Source organism: Rutilus rutilus, assembly GCF_951802725.1.
Source record: "Rutilus rutilus genome assembly, chromosome: 24".
Lineage (NCBI taxonomy): Eukaryota > Metazoa > Chordata > Actinopteri > Cypriniformes > Leuciscidae > Rutilus > Rutilus rutilus.
Window position 1 is genome coordinate 5045670 of NC_140228.1, and position 15946 is coordinate 5061615.

General features: G+C 35.9%; 1 protein-coding gene and 1 gene segment (V, D, J or C); both read right to left on the reverse strand.

Annotated features, from left to right (window-relative positions):
• The window catches only part of LOC311284461 (Ig kappa chain V-III region MOPC 63-like), a 945935-nt gene that overhangs the window by 872274 nt on the left and 57715 nt on the right, over positions 1 to 15946 (reverse strand).
• mybpc2b (myosin binding protein Cb) overlaps positions 1 to 15946 on the reverse strand; it is a 28572-nt gene that overhangs the window by 7749 nt on the left and 4877 nt on the right. The window contains exons 2-22 of one of the 2 annotated variants that reach the window (XM_084398908.1): positions 13316 to 13330; positions 11609 to 11623; positions 11472 to 11489; positions 10848 to 10907; positions 10595 to 10743; positions 8668 to 8785; positions 8513 to 8561; positions 7642 to 7701; positions 7395 to 7561; positions 7178 to 7310; positions 6742 to 6866; positions 6006 to 6111; positions 5565 to 5734; positions 5277 to 5442; positions 5079 to 5185; positions 4964 to 4993; positions 4136 to 4278; positions 2761 to 2920; positions 2350 to 2454; positions 955 to 1143; positions 413 to 547 (exon numbers count right to left, since the gene is read on the reverse strand). In XM_084398908.1, the coding sequence (XP_084255034.1) occupies positions 413 to 547; positions 955 to 1143; positions 2350 to 2454; positions 2761 to 2920; positions 4136 to 4278; positions 4964 to 4993; positions 5079 to 5185; positions 5277 to 5442; positions 5565 to 5734; positions 6006 to 6111; positions 6742 to 6866; positions 7178 to 7310; positions 7395 to 7561; positions 7642 to 7701; positions 8513 to 8561; positions 8668 to 8785; positions 10595 to 10743; positions 10848 to 10907; positions 11472 to 11489; positions 11609 to 11623; positions 13316 to 13330 (2220 nt within the window). The remainder of the gene's footprint in view (positions 1 to 412; positions 548 to 954; positions 1144 to 2349; positions 2455 to 2760; positions 2921 to 4135; positions 4279 to 4963; positions 4994 to 5078; positions 5186 to 5276; positions 5443 to 5564; positions 5735 to 6005; positions 6112 to 6741; positions 6867 to 7177; positions 7311 to 7394; positions 7562 to 7641; positions 7702 to 8512; positions 8562 to 8667; positions 8786 to 10594; positions 10744 to 10847; positions 10908 to 11471; positions 11490 to 11608; positions 11624 to 13315; positions 13331 to 15946) is intronic. The other variant, XM_084398909.1, reaches the window with a different exon arrangement.

A 15946-nucleotide genomic window follows, 5' to 3' on the forward strand; every position in this document is an offset into this window, starting at 1 on the left:
TTTTATTGTTATACGTATACAAATATATTTTTATAGTTTTCATTCATTTTAGTTTAAGTTACTTATATGGGAAATGCTGCCTTGCAAATTACCTCAACTTAGTTCAACTAACGAACATGTTTTTTTTATATATAATTTTGGTTTTAGTTAATGATTATAACCCTGAACGAACTGGCTGAAAATTAAAATATATATATTTTGCTATAATTTATTTTAGCTATATCACCCAGCCCTATTATTTAGCAGGTGTTACAGTATTTATCCATGTATAGCATGATGTAGGAGCATTTAAATGGTATTATATAGCATATAAATGGAGCAACCTTGCCCAAGTGCACACTGCACATGTTTCCACTAGCTTTGTGTAGTGTTAGTGTAGGTCTAGAATGATTTGACGTAGAAGATGATTCACCTCCTTCCTTGCAGTATTCTATGAGGTATCCATCAAGCCCTCCAGCTCCGATCTTCTCCGGAGCCAACCACTTCAGTGAGCACGTAGTGTCCGTGACATCATCAACGGTCAACTTAGTGGGCTCACTAGTGGGGGCTGAGAGAGAGAGAGAGAGAGAGAGAAAGGAAAACCAAGAGTTAAAGGGATAGTTCACCCAAAAATGAAAATTAGCCCATGATTTACTCACCCTGAAGCCATCCTAGTTGTATATGACATTCTTCTTTCAGACGAATACAATCGGAGTTATATACAATCGGACGCGTGGAGCACTTAAATCATGAATAGATGCGCTTCCAAAGACATAAAGCCATTCACTGCCATTATGAAGCTGGAAGAGCCAGGACATTTTTTTTATATAACTCTGATTGTATTCGTCTGAAAGAAGAATGCCATATACACCTAGGATGGCTTCAGGGTGATTAAACCATGGGCTAATTTTCATTTTTGGGTCAACTATCCCTTTAAAACAGGAGATCACAAATTTCATAGCAAAACCTTCTCACCGATTGGCATGAATGGTTTGGAGCTGAGACTGGGACCCGACATTCCGATTCCATTGACCGCAAAAACTCTCATCTCATACACAACGCCTTCAATCATGCGCTTGGCCTCGTATGTTGTGTTCTCATACACGTCAAAGTTAAGCCTCGTCCATCTAGATGATCCTTTCTTCTTCCTCTCCATCAGATATCCTAGGAAACAGAAGCAGAACAGATTCCTGTCGACATGACGCAGTGACTTCTTCCAAGCGAGCTAAATAGGCTTCGTTTACACTGTCAGATTTTTGGGATTGACAACCGCATTTACTTCCAGGTGTGAGTCTTGAAACGTCCCGTTCACACAGCAACGGTAGCGTCTGTATGAACGTGCAATGGGAGCGAAGCCTGTATTCTCTTACCAGCAACCACATTAGCGACAGTGACCAAAGTGATATCAAAGATGGCGATGTCCATAAAACTGAAAGGTCTAATCACTTTTAAATTGACAAGAGCCTAATCGAGCTGCGAGGTCATCTATCAAATCTTCATTAACCCACAGCAGGCTTTATATCTGTGTGGAGAGCGGAGCATTTGAGTCCTTATCGCACACTGAGGGATAATCACAGAATGGTTGTGTTTTATTTTCTACATACAGGTGAAACTAGAAAAATTAGAATTGCTGTCTAAAAGTTATAGTTATATATATATATATATATATAGTAGTTATATATTTCATATATATGAAAAGCTATCGTGCAAAAGTTATAATTTTGATGATTATGGCTTACAGCTTATGAAAACCCCAAATTCAAAATCTCAGAAAATTAGAATATTATATGAAATCAATAAAAAAAAGGATTTTAAATTCAGAAATGTCGGCCCTCTGAAAAGTATAATCATGCATATGTATATAGTTATATATACTAAATATATTAGTTTCACCTTTTAACTTGAACTACTGAAATACACAAACTTTTGCACGATATTCAAATTTTTCGAGTTTCACCTGTACTTTTCTTCTTACTTGTGCACTTTATGTTAGAAAATGTTCATTTATTATTTTTATATTAAGTTTTTTTTATTTTTTTGGATATTTATTTTTTGACCATTTCCAGGTTCTAAATATTCTCAAGAATTATTGACAATAATATAATTTATCGCAATTATTTCTGGGACAATATATCACCCAACAAAAAGTAGTTATCGTGACAGGCAGAGGAGTGAGTTCGGGTATAGACTGCGGTTGTCACTCCCGTAAATAACTGTACTGTTTCTGAACTGTATGAAGGACTAAAATACATTTTTCCGCTGCTGTGAGAATGTGGCTATAATGTCTTGGTGTTTAAGTGGGTGGGGTTGAATTACCTGTGACAGGTCATTTCAGGTGTGTGCTATGTTACTCTAACAGGTGTGTGTTACCCTTTAAAGGTGCTCCTCCATCAAACTTTGGAGGCTCCCAGATAATATTGGCACAGTCTTCTCCTACTCCAGTACACTTCACGTTCTCAGGAGGATCAGGAACATCTGCAAAATTAGAGAGAATTTAGAAACATCTACAATGGCATGGGCTTGACTCCCAGGGGAATGCATGAACTGATAAGACGTTTAATAAGTTGCTTTAGATAAAAGCATGTGCCAAATGCATAAATGTAAACCTAAATGTGCATTTAAGACCCAGAAGGTGCATTCACACTAACAGTGATTCAATCATTAGAGGTCGAGTAGTGTTTGTAGCTAGTAGACGTTCAACTACTTGAAATGTCTTGCTTCAGTTCTGGTCATAACCACAGTGCCATCTGCAGGGAGAAAGAGGCAGTGCTGGAAACACACCTACGATTTTGATGAAGAGGTTGGCTTTGTCCTCGCCTGCCGGGTTGGTGACAGTGATGGTGTAGTTCCCTTCATCCTCTCGCTCGGCTCCTTCAATGACGAAACAGCTTAGATCTTTCCTGTTTTCCACACGTACACGTCCCTCTAATTCTGTCAGTACCTGTAATATACAGGGACAGCGGTTTTATTCATTTATTTAGCAAAATATTAAGCAATATTTTGCATTGTCTCTTATGCTCACCGCATTTATTTGATCAGTAAAAACAGTAATACTGTGAAATATTATTACAATTTAAAATAACTGTTTTATCTTTTAATACATTGTACAACGCCATTTATTTCTGTGATGCAAAGCTGAATTTTCAGTGTCATTAATCCAGTCTTCAGTGTCACATGATCACTGTCTGTCAATCATTCTAATATGCTGATTTGCCGCTCCTATACATACACTTAATTTATCTGAAAATTATAGCCACGTGATCATGAGACCCTGTATTATTTCTTGTTAGTCTACTTACAGTATTTCTCAACACAAATAAAATAAAATAAAATGTTCACTCTGTTCTTTATCCATGGCACACACACATTTTTTTGTTATATTTGTGAAAATGATATTTCCATTTTACGGAGCCCCGCACCTGACATGCATGGAAAAAGATGTATATTATGGCCACAAATTAACAATTTGTTCCCACGACTTACTAATACGTCAGCACGTTTTACTAATTCGTTCTCTCGTTTTAAGTAAATTGTGTGCCTGAAATAATAATACATGTCCTCGATTTACTAAATCAAAACAAGGGAACGAATTCGTTCACAGTGGCCACAATTTACTAAAACGAGTGAACGAATTAGTAAATTGTCACCACGATATGTATATGTTTTTGTCTGCATGTCGTGTGGGGCTCCGTACCATTTACCTTTTATTAAAAACCCTGGCAATAAGCATGTGTAATTTCTTTATTCAAAGGTTCACAGTAGGCATACAGATATTGATTTCTGTAGTTGTCCTTGTTTTGCCATATTGATGCATCCCTAGTCATTACCCACTAGGCCAAGTCTCAAATAAGTAACTTCAAATATTTTATGAATTATTTCAAATTTATTACGTAATATAATAACGACAACCTATGAAGGGATAATCACTGGCACATGACAATAGCTAAAGAAGTGTATGCATTTAATTTAAATAAAGTCCCTCGAACTTGCATACAGAGGTGCTATAGTATAGTATAAATACTATAAAAGTGTGAGATTTTTATCTGTGCAAGTGCGCAGATCCAACAAACCATTCTGTGATTATCCCTCCGCATGCCATAAGGTTAGTAGTAATAAGGTAGTAATTGTCATCAAAGTTACGTGAGCGTATGAGTACCTTCTCTCCCTTCATCCAGCAGACGGTGGGAGCGGGATCTCCTGAGATCTCCACATCCAGACGCAGCTTGTTACCAGCAACAACAATGATGGTGTTTTGAGAAACCATATTACCAGCCACATCCAAATGGATCTTAGGGGGATCTTAAAAGGAGCAAGACAAAGTAAGCGGACGCCAGCAAGTGCGGTAAGAGAGCAAAAGTTCTGATACTATGTAGATAATAAGAGAAATTAAAAGTGGTCCTACTCAGGGTTATTATCGTCAACTAAAACTAAAAGGGTAACACTTCACAATAAGGTTCCATTTGTTAACATTAGTTGACTACATTAGTTAACATAAACTAACAAAAATACTTCTGAAGCATTTATTCATCTTAGTTAAGGTTAATTTCAACATTTACTAATCAAAAGCTGTATATTATGTAAATATTAATTAATGGACCTAAACTGAGGACCTATCGTTAACAAAGATGAATTAATATTGTAACAAATGTACTGTATGTACTTTTACTGTAGGAACCTTATTGTAAAGTGTTACTATTAAAACATTTAAACACATTTCTGTTGATTGAAATAAAGCTGAAATATATTAAAATATAAATAATAGTTGAAAAACTTAAAACGAAATGAAAATTAGTAATGTTGCCTCGGCAATAAACTGAAATAAGTTTAAGTAAATAATAATAATATATTTTTTATTATTACAATTATTCCAGTTAATTCTTCAAAATATTAACTGGAAATAAACAAAATCAAACTAAAACTGAAATAAAAGCCAATTCAAAATATTCCTAAAACTGTAATAAAACTAAAATAACACTGGTCCTACCTTGTCTGGGAACGTAGTCGATCTTGATTTCTGAAAGAAAAAGAATAATCTGATTATGTACGGTCAGATCAACAAATCTGAGATAGTTTTGCTCACTAGAGAGTTTCCTTCTCACCTAGGAAGTTGAGTTTAGCGGAGAGTGAGAGCGCATAACCGTCTGGGATAAACGTGTAATCTCCAGCATCCTCTGGCTTGACGTTATCAATGACTAAACGATGAACCCTGGAATTGATTAACACACACACACATTTAAAACATGCATAATTACATCTACGAGCGAAGTGAACACACGCGCACGTATCTGAACGCTGACCTGCCGATGTGGGACATCTTAACACGGTCACTGGCCAGAACCTCCACGCCATCCTTAAACCATTTCCCCGTGACCTTCTCGTCAGACACCTCACACTTGAACACAGCTTGCTCTGCCGATTTGACCGTAAGATCTGCGATACTTTGCAACACCTCCAGTTCCTTCTCTGGGGTTGAGTTTGACAAAGACAAGAAAAAAAAAAAAAAGAGTTTTAAACTTCGGTCCTCAAAACCACCAGTTAAACAACTGTAAATAAAAGGATGGATGTAAGGAGAGATCAGATTTTACCCTCAACGATGAGCTCTCCCTTCGATTGGCCTCCATTGGTGTAAACAAAGAACATGCCGTTGTCCTCTAGTGTTGCCTCTTGAATAATAAGCCAGTGGCGTTTCCCATCCTTTTTAAATCGATAGTTCGCATTTTTATCATCTCGAGACAGCTCCACATCTTCATGCATCCTACAAGTACACATACATTAAAAATGTAAAATGTGTTGCCTATGCAGTAATGATGTGATTTCATCCAGAATGCAAAAAGTAAAATTAGTTGACATAATTAGCATATTAGTTGACATATTAGTGCTGTCAAATGTGTTGTTCTGGAGATCAAATAAGTAATTATAGCCATTCGACTTTACAGTACAATTGAAAGCAATAATTTTTTAACATTTAATAGGCTTAAAAAAATGTTGCAAACTATTGTCTGTAGTTTGTTTATGTGTGTTTTTACCAAATGACGTGTGCTCCCTCCTCAGACACTTCTATCTCAAACTCCACTCTTTCTCCAACCACAACATGATAGTCATCCAGTAGTTTAGTGATGGTGATCGGTGGCTCTGCAATGCACAAATTTGGTGTGGTGATTTAAAAAAAACATTGTACCAGATAAAGAAGGTGTTATTAAATTGCGTTGTACCATCTCAAAATAAAATAATACATTTGAATGTAAGTTGGACTATAATAGTTCCTTCAGAATGCAGTTTTACAGTTTACTTTGACAATAGTTAATGAAACTGCAATGTGGTTCTTAGGAGGAAAATTTTATGCTAATTAAACTCCACTTCACAATGATTAATTGTTTGCTTTGCAAAATCGATTGTAAGAGTGCAGTTTTTTTAAGGTCGCCCCCTACTGATAAAATCTAAGATGAACTGATCGAAAAGAAGAGACTTTTCCATGACTTCTTTAAAAGATGATTTCACCATTATGTTTTTTGATTTATGGAATAGTTCATGCATAATGATGCATAATCCCAAGTCTTTGTAGTAATTATGTCAACAAAAAAAAAGTAATGGCTTTTTTATATAACAATGTTTTAATAAAAATGTCAATATTTGGAAACAGAGGTGGGAATAGGCCAAAAGCAGGCAAGTTCATGTCAATAAAAAAATTAAAAATGTATATTAAAATTTTTATTGTTAATGACAAGTTATTGTATTTTTTTTTTGCAATTGATTTACACATACCTTTAACAAAGACTTCAGTGAAGCATTTATCAGTCCCGCTCACGCATTCATATGCTGCATCGTCTGCCAGACTGCATTTGTTAATCGTGAGGGTTCGAATGTTTCCATTGGACTCCATGATGTATCTGTCACACAAAGAGTCGTATAATCACAGAAATATGTGACATCTCCTTACAATATTAAACATGACAGAAGCCATAAAATAAGATCTACAGGCTTCTCATGGCCTGTATATTTGGACAAAATATTGTCATTTTTGCCATTTTGTTTGGTGCATGAATGACACACTTCACTTTTAAAGTTCAAAATATTAAAAACTGGATGATCTTCAATAATCATAGCAATGTTTTTGGTTCAAATAAAATGTTTGTTTTTTTTTGGCCACTAATGTGTCTTTGAAATTGAATGTGTGTCTATGTAATTTCTGCATTCTCACTTGGCAGAAGGTTTGATCTCTTGGCCGTTCTTCAGCCATTTGACCTCAGCATTAGGGTCAGCCACCTCCACAGACAGGACGATCTTCTTTCCTTTATTAACAGAGTACGCCGACTCCAATCGTCTCAGGAATGCTGCGGAAACATCCCACACACGATCACACACTCACAAACAGAAGCACGGAGACTTGATTTTTCATTTATCTCTCTTTCTCGTACCCTCGCTAGCTTTGGGCTCCACAACCTTCATCTTCTTGAGTCGTTTCAACATTCCACGCAGGTCAGTGATGCCGTACTGAAATGCGATCTTCTCGTACTCGCTGGGATGAGCGTTCTTCAGAATCTCCCAAACGTCGGTCTCCACCTCTGGCTCTGGCTTCTTTTTCCTGTGAAAGTGACGTGATCAATAAAAGTCCGCGGTTAGAGGAGATGGAGTGTGCATTTAAAGGACAGAATGAACACTTACTTTTTAGCAGCTTTGAGAAGAGCACTGAAGTCCAGACTTCCCTCGTCCTCCCCAGCATCACTGCACAACAGCACGTGTTGAATTGAAACAAAACAAAAATTTCATGCAATATACATACTTGTAAAAAGAAAAATGTATGACTTAAATTTATATATACAGTACGTAAATAAAACACAATTACATGCTCATATTTATGTGTGATTCACAAGTGTGCGTTCATTTGTTTTCCTCGCATTGAGGGAAAAGAACAATTTTCCTAAGTCAATGTTATCATATATACGCCCCAATATTTAGATTTAAATTAGATTTAGATTAACAGTTGACCAATATGTGACCCTGGATCACAAAACCAGTCACATGTCGCACGGTGGTATATCTGTGGCAATAGCCAACAATACATTGTATGGGTCAAATTTATCGTTTTTTCTTTTACGCCAAAAATCATTAGGATATTAAGTAAAGATCATGTTCCATGAAGATATTTTGTAAATTTCCTACCGTAAATATATAAAACATTTATTTTTCTGAGTGAATGCAGCACAATCGCGAACATAGATGAACAACTTTAAAGGCTTTAAACTTTAAATGTTTTGCACCCTCAGATTCCAGATTTTCAATAGTTGTATCTTGGCCCAATATTGGCCAAACCTAACAAACCATACATCAGTGGAAAGCTTATTTATTCAGCTTTCAGATTATGTAAAAATCTCAATTTCAAAAAATTGACCCATGTGACTGGTTTTGTGGTCCAGGCAGAGTCTCATTTGTGTTTTTTAATAGTTGATTCAATTATTGAATTTAGTAACTGTTCAGTCATAAATTGGGAGAAATATATTCTGTCACGTCTGTCTGTCTGTCTGTTCAGACTTACGCTCTTTTGAAGGCAGACAAGATATCTGCTTGTTCCTCTTGTTCAGCAGCTACAGAAAAGGAAGAATGATAAATATAGAACAGTCATTTACAGATTCATACTAAGAGATAAAGCGTGTAAGTGTTATTTTTGTTGTGTGTGAAAGACACACTAACCCTCCACAGTGATCTCAAAGGTGCAGCTGTCACATTTGTCTTTGGCAGACACTTCACACCTGTATCCACCCGCGTCTCCTGGGACCACCTTGACGATCTTCATCTCGTATGTGTAGATCTGGGAGAGAACGAGCGAGCGAATGAAATGTGCCACATTTAAGGATGATGTTCAATAAAGACATGTCACAAAGTCATTTTATTTGATCAACTTAGTGTAAAGACAATCTATGTGTGGACAAAAAAGCCATTCAATGTATAGCACTATTAAAATTATTTAAAGAGTTTAGAAGGTTTCTAATCATAAAATTAATAACTTTTACATTACAGTTTTGACTTTGAACAATAAACAAATGCTCTACTTGGATCGAAGACCAACACACAGCATATTTATGAAACCTCTGGCCAGATGTCATCTAAGACTAATCATAAATTTTAAGTCAGTAACATAAAAAGGTAGATTGGTTTCATTTGAATCTGAAAAGTAAGACTGATTTGCCCTGACTAATTGTTATTAGGTCAGACTAGTTCTTAAACTGATGTCAAAAAAACAAGCGACAAAAGAAGCCGATGGTGGAATCGGCTCACGACGGCTGCATTTGGACAAAAAAGTTGTGCTTGAACACACCACTAAAGCCGACGGTCAACTAGCATGTACGTTCTGTGCCTTTGTGAAAGATAATTACGTCCACAACAGCAGATGACAGTAGCCTGAATTCTTCATTCGAAAAAGTGACCGTGAATTAGGAATGCGAATATCAAGCATAGCGTTAGTTCTGGCAGGTCACGTTAGTCAAGCTCGCATCAGCTGACCCTCAGCTGATCCACATCTACCTATAGGAATACGACACCTATCACCGTATACATATCTAAGCTCCTTCAGTATTATCAGCAGCTATCGCGTTTCTCAGGAGCAAATTACCCTCCTCCATCCCCAGCTCCTCCTCTCGCCCAGTCAGGATTTGACATTCTGATTCCCCTTGAATCAGAATAATTATTGAATAATGTTGTACTTTAAATCTTGAATTAAATATATTTGCAAATTTTCATGTTGGTTCTGTTCTGTTTACCCCAAGGGGGATTATTGCTGCTCTCCCTGCTCTTATCCATGCTAGGCTGCATGGATGCGCAGGGAGTTCTCGCCCAGAACGGAACCATTCCGCCAATCCAAACTGTATGCTAATTGTCAATCATATTTGACGGTAGTGGTCCTGACAGAAATACAAACCGTAAACAAAGCAGCGCTAACTTACCATTTTGAATATGAATCATGCAGATCAGTTTGTCTTCACTTATATTAAAGGGATAGTTCACCCAAAAATGAAAATTCTAGTAGGAGAAAAAAATACTATGGTAGTCAATGGGGGATGAGATCTGCTCGGTTACAAACATTCTTCCAAATATCTCCTTTGTGTACAGCAGAACGAAGAAATGTATACAGGCTTGAAACAACTTGAGGGTGAGTAAATGATGACAGAATTAATTTTTGGATGAACTATCCTTTTAATCAGGCTTCATACGGCCATGTCGTAATAAAAATATTTGTGTATTGGAATGCTCTGTATAGATGAAGATGTAGGAAAATGTGTAAGTGCGTTCTTTGTGAGCCCTGTTGTCTTAATCGTTTGCTTGCTTTGTCACTTTCGTTTTTCTTCTCCTGTGCTGGTTTACAAAGCTGAACAGACAATCTTGATGGGCCGACGCCGGTTCGTCATGCTCAATTGGCCGGGCTAAAGCTGACGTGCGGAACACATCGCAAAAACTAGCCCAAAGAGGCTCACCGACTGCTAGATGTTGGCCGACTGTCGGCTTGGTGTGTCTTGGTGATGTTTATGCAACTGGCATTTGCAACTGAATTTAGAAATCCTGTCATGGTGCATATTTTTTTACATTATATGGCATTATATATGACAGCACAATGACCTCTAACCTTGGTGTTTCTGTCATAGGTCTCTTTTATCTGGATGTGTTTTCCCGCTTTGCTGCCGAGGTCCATCCACTTCCCCTTTAACCACTTCATGGTGGGTTTACGTGTGAGGTTGGTGGAGTCCACCTTAACCACAAATGATACATCTTTACCTGTGTACAAAACATCAATATCAACATCCTGTAATTCCCACTGATGGTTGTTTTGTTATGGTGCTTTAATAATGTGTGTGTGTGTGTGTCTGGGTTTTTTATACCTGTGATGGCTACCACACTTTCTGGCTTCTCCACGAAAAGCCCTGTCAGCTCGGTTCGTCCTGCAAGCATGGAATGAGTAAATACAAATACAAAGATATACACACACATGCAAGACAGACTCGGATATTCACAGATAGGGATCCTGTAAATAACAAGCCATGGTGAAAATGCTGTCAAGAAGCACGCTCTGTTTCCATTTTAAATATTCCTTGCAAATATTTAAAACATATATTAATTTCAAGCATAAAACAATAATACATTGGGTTGTCTAAAATTAACAACGGATTACATTAATGATAGTATCATTAAAATAAATTAATTCTGGATGAGCTTCATGCACAAGGTAAGAGTCAACAATTCTTTCCTCATCTCACTTTTTTTTTTGCAGTCATTCATTTTAATTAAAATGTATTTCCATATTAGGGCAAGCCAATTATATTTACACAAACCTCAATGTAAATATAATTGGAATTGTTGCAAATTATATAGAGTCATGTCATGCAAACTTAGAACTCTAAAATAAGTTTTAAGTGACTCCTTATAATTAGTAGTAAGTGGTTTATATATAAGGACAGTATAAGGAAGTTGCTACGGGATTTTTTAGAACCATTCAGATTTATTACCATCCTCTCCTGAAGCTTCTGCAGATGAAAGAACACCATTAAACTAAAGAAATCTACTGTGTGCACATCTGTATATTTTTTTAATGGTTAAATACTCTTTTCATTTGGAAACAATGCAAGCTAATGATGTCACTTACCCTCAGGTTTTACCTCTGTGGAGAGAAATGAGAAAAGGTGACATTAGACGTGGTTAAGTAAAAATATAATTCATTTATAATATAGGTAATATATTATACACTTGCAACTTTATTTGGATATTAACAATATGCTATTCTGTAAAGTTCTCATTTCTAGCTTACTAGCTATGGACTTTCCTGAGGTAACTTAAATGTAAAGTCACGTGATGCGTTATTTGCAAGCTGATTTATTCCGCTGTTGAAACACTGATTGTGTGATTACATGAGACATGTGATTACATGAGACATGATACATTTTATTAGTAAGTATATTACATTATATTTCAACATACCTTCTGATGTTCATTCACTTTTATGTCGTGCTAAAATGAAGAGTATTGAGGAAGATTGGTTCACTCGCGCTCCACGCTGCCGTTTGACCTGAAGAGGCGATTAGCCTAGAGATTTGTTGAGGCACATTTGCGTCAAAGCGACATTTATTGTTTGAATTTCGAAAGCTGAGACGTTCTTTTATCAAGTCAAAATGAACGCTTTATTAATTAAATCTCGTTTCTCCTCAACAGATTTTTGCGACTTTCGACTATGTGACCTCGTGACTTAACTTAATAAGGTAACATCAACGTTGAAAAATATTGTAACAAAGTGACATGATTTGATGTAGGCTATTGATCTGGAAATCGGGTTCAAAATGTAATCAAATTAGAGAATTATAAATATTTAAACTATTTTCGTCATATCAAATTTGTTTGGCATAAATTATAGAAACGCAAGCTGATGTTACGTTCGTGAACGCATTTCAGTGCGGGCTGTGAAGGGGCATGTAATTGGTTGGATCTATCTACTGAACGAATACGACCATCACTGACCGAGATCGCTCTGTTATGAGTCTGAACGAGAGAGAGAGAACAATTCGTGAACGAATTGAACGAACTGGTAGGCCTACATTTCGTTCGTGAATGAAATGAATGAGAGTAGCCTACAGATCGGTCATTTAGCATGTGATTCAGTCTCATTCAAAGCGCAGAAGCTGTGCACATACGATTGTTTATATATTCCTATTTAACATACAGAACATAACTTAACGTTTAATATAATCCCAGATTTATGAATGTGTATGTATGACCAAACAATTAAAATGTTAATTATGCAAGAAAACCTTGCTTTTGGTCATCTGAACCACTTATTTTGACTTATTTTATTAATTTAGCAAATAAGGCACACATTTTAACAAAGCCAAATCAGTTTTTTTTTTTTTGTAACAAGTTAATACGTTTGTCAAGACATAGCATAAAATACACTCTTTTTCGCGACCTGCTGCAGTATTTATGTAATATGAAGAAATTGTCACTGAACGAATCGAATCTGAACGAATCATTTTGGTGAACGAACTGAAAATGAACGAGTCTCTGGAAAGAATCTAAATGTCCACCACTAAAGCTCAGTGAATTCTGTGCACACTCGTTCTGTTCACTCAGATGCACAAATCAGTGCCCCAATATTTAGATTAATGGTTGACTGATATGTTTTTTAAAGGTTAATTCTTAAATTATTAGCCTATACATTAGGTCCTGCTAAATCCTAAATATGTGGTTACATATTTGTGAGGAACACATTCAGTCAAGTGTACCTATGCATAACTTTACATATATTTTAAATAGTTAAATGTCGTGTAACTTGGAAACAATGCAAGCTAATGATGTCACTTACCCTCTGGGCTTACCTCTGTGGGAAAAAAGGAGAAAATTGTACATAGATTAGTAAGATTACAGCCATGCTATTTGCAATTAGAACAGTGAATAATAATACATAGAACATTTGATTTATTTATTTATTTTGAAACTATTTTAACTTTGCTAATACAAATAATTACAAAGAAATGGCAAGTAACACATTGAATTAAACATGAACTTCTTTAAAGTTGAGTAATATTAATGTTTCAATTACCCAACAAATGACATGTTTTTAAATATATTACTGCAATACGTTCATTCAGTAAAATGTTCAAACTGCGGACCTGATGACTAAATGCTTTAGTGAATCATGACTGATGACCACCACTTAAGTTACTACTAGTAACCATTCTGACATCATCTGTCCTGATGATAAATATATTCCAGACCTCTGAGTAGTAAGCTGATATGTTTCAGGAATCCTCAGGCAATCGGCCACATGGAAGCTCTACAATACTAAAAATACGACACCAGAAGAATATAGGTGGAATAAACTGACCTTCTGTATATTTTTACATGCACTTAATACGATCTTTGACTGAGACTGATATGCTTTGCAGGGGACAAAAATGCACTTGTTATAGTGTTGGAGCTGTAAATTTAATTGAACGTGATGCGCTTTGCTGTATAAACATGGGTTCGATTCCTAGGTTCTGGTTTAATGCACATGCAGTTTGTTTAACACTCTGGTGCTCTTCATGAGGTGGTCAAAAATTGTATTGTTTATTTTAATGAAATGAATGTAGGCCTACTATATTTTAATGCGATACTTTTTTTAAATGTAATATTTTGTATTTTTAGTGGATTTTATGATACTAAGTTTTATTTATGGAATAGTTATGATTCATTTATTACCTGTTAACCACTTTTTACGGCATAGACATGAAAAGGAAATTTCCAACTTAAACTGTGGTAAATCATGAATGCTTTGGAGCACAGTCTCAGACTTCAGTTTGATTTATTTTCAAAGAAGACACTAGACTGATTATCGCTGAAGTGAAAAAAAAAGAAGTAAAAATTGGAAAAAAAAAGTTATAGAAGTTTATTATTATGAAAAATGCACAAAAATGCACGATTTTTAAAAGTTTTATATGAGAAATGTATTTTACTCTAAAACTGTGAGAAAATCAAAGCCATTAATCTAAACAAGTTTTAAGGTTGATTTCTCAAAAAATTAGCTTTCAGTAAGATTTTGTTTGGGCCGCAGTACCAAAAGTTTCCACTAGATGAAATTCATCTCCCATTCATTTTCAATGCGCTCATTTTTGACCAAGAACAATACAAGCTTGACTATTTTTTTCAGGAACATTTAACCTTTTCAAATCATGTCCATATTGTTTGTGTGTGTGTGTGTGTGTGTGTGTGTGTGATCACATCAAGTGCCAAAACCTTTACCAAGTTTCGTACCATTCCGTTAAAGTAATGAATTCACACACAAAAACAAAACGTAACATTTTTGACATTTTTGACCAGCACCAGAGGATTAAATAAGGGAATTTTCAAGTAACAAGAAAACTTTGGAATTTCTTTAAACAAGAAATGTGCTGAAAAATCCTATAAATATATTTCCTAGTTATCATCAGCATCTGCGGTTGGAAAAACCCATATCGGTTGAGTGCTAATTTATTGTTTTGCCGATTAAGGTGTTGATGCAACTTCAAGAAGTTTCCACTCTGATGATGAGAGACTCTGTGATCATGTGGTCTGAAATAGCAGCATGCCTAACATCCACCCGCCTCATTCTCAGGAGGGCAAGATGTTGCCATGGCACTTGTGAAAAGGCCATGATAACTCCTAACCTCTCTTATGTCAGGCCAGGAATCCAACGAGCGACCACACCGGTATCAAATAGCAAAAACATCTTACGGTCAGGCTCTTATGGTCAGACAAATAACTGTCAAAAATGACTGACCTCCTAATATAATGACCCATAAACCACAGATATGCAGCAATTTATTTTATGTATAAGCGGATGTGCCAGGCTGGATGTTTTTATGTTTCCACTTTTGATTTAATTGATTGTACATAAACTAGGCGACCCATTCCAGCTCAGTTATATTTTTTAAGGGCCCACAATCTTTTAGAAAGTATGGATCAGCTTCCTTTTGAAGGATGTTGTCGTTACTCTTTTAGGTTCTCGATAAAATATGAACCCCAATGATGTCATTTGTCTGTCTTCCCCATGCAGCCTCTTTTTTAAAGCACTGTATCACATTTCAAACACACACACACACACACACACACACACACAAGTTAAAACAGTAAAGTTATAAGCACTCACAAACCTCTACTGGAACACCGTAAGTTCATAACATCCCATGTCATTTAACAGAAATAATAACACAGCGCAATCAGAAACAAATTTTGTCCCAGAAGAACTTATTGACCCTGTATAGTATAAGCAGTATTAAAGTTGAAGTGGGATTTCTGCACCAATAACGGTAGCATTTGCAGAAAGACAGCATGTGGGAACACAGTAGATTTGTTATAGTTGCTCCACATTTTGAGGCATTTAAAATTTGGAAACTTAAAACAGGTGAAAAAAAATTCTCTAAATTACTTGCAATATATATTGATTAGCCTGCCTTAAGTTTAATTTATGTTATAA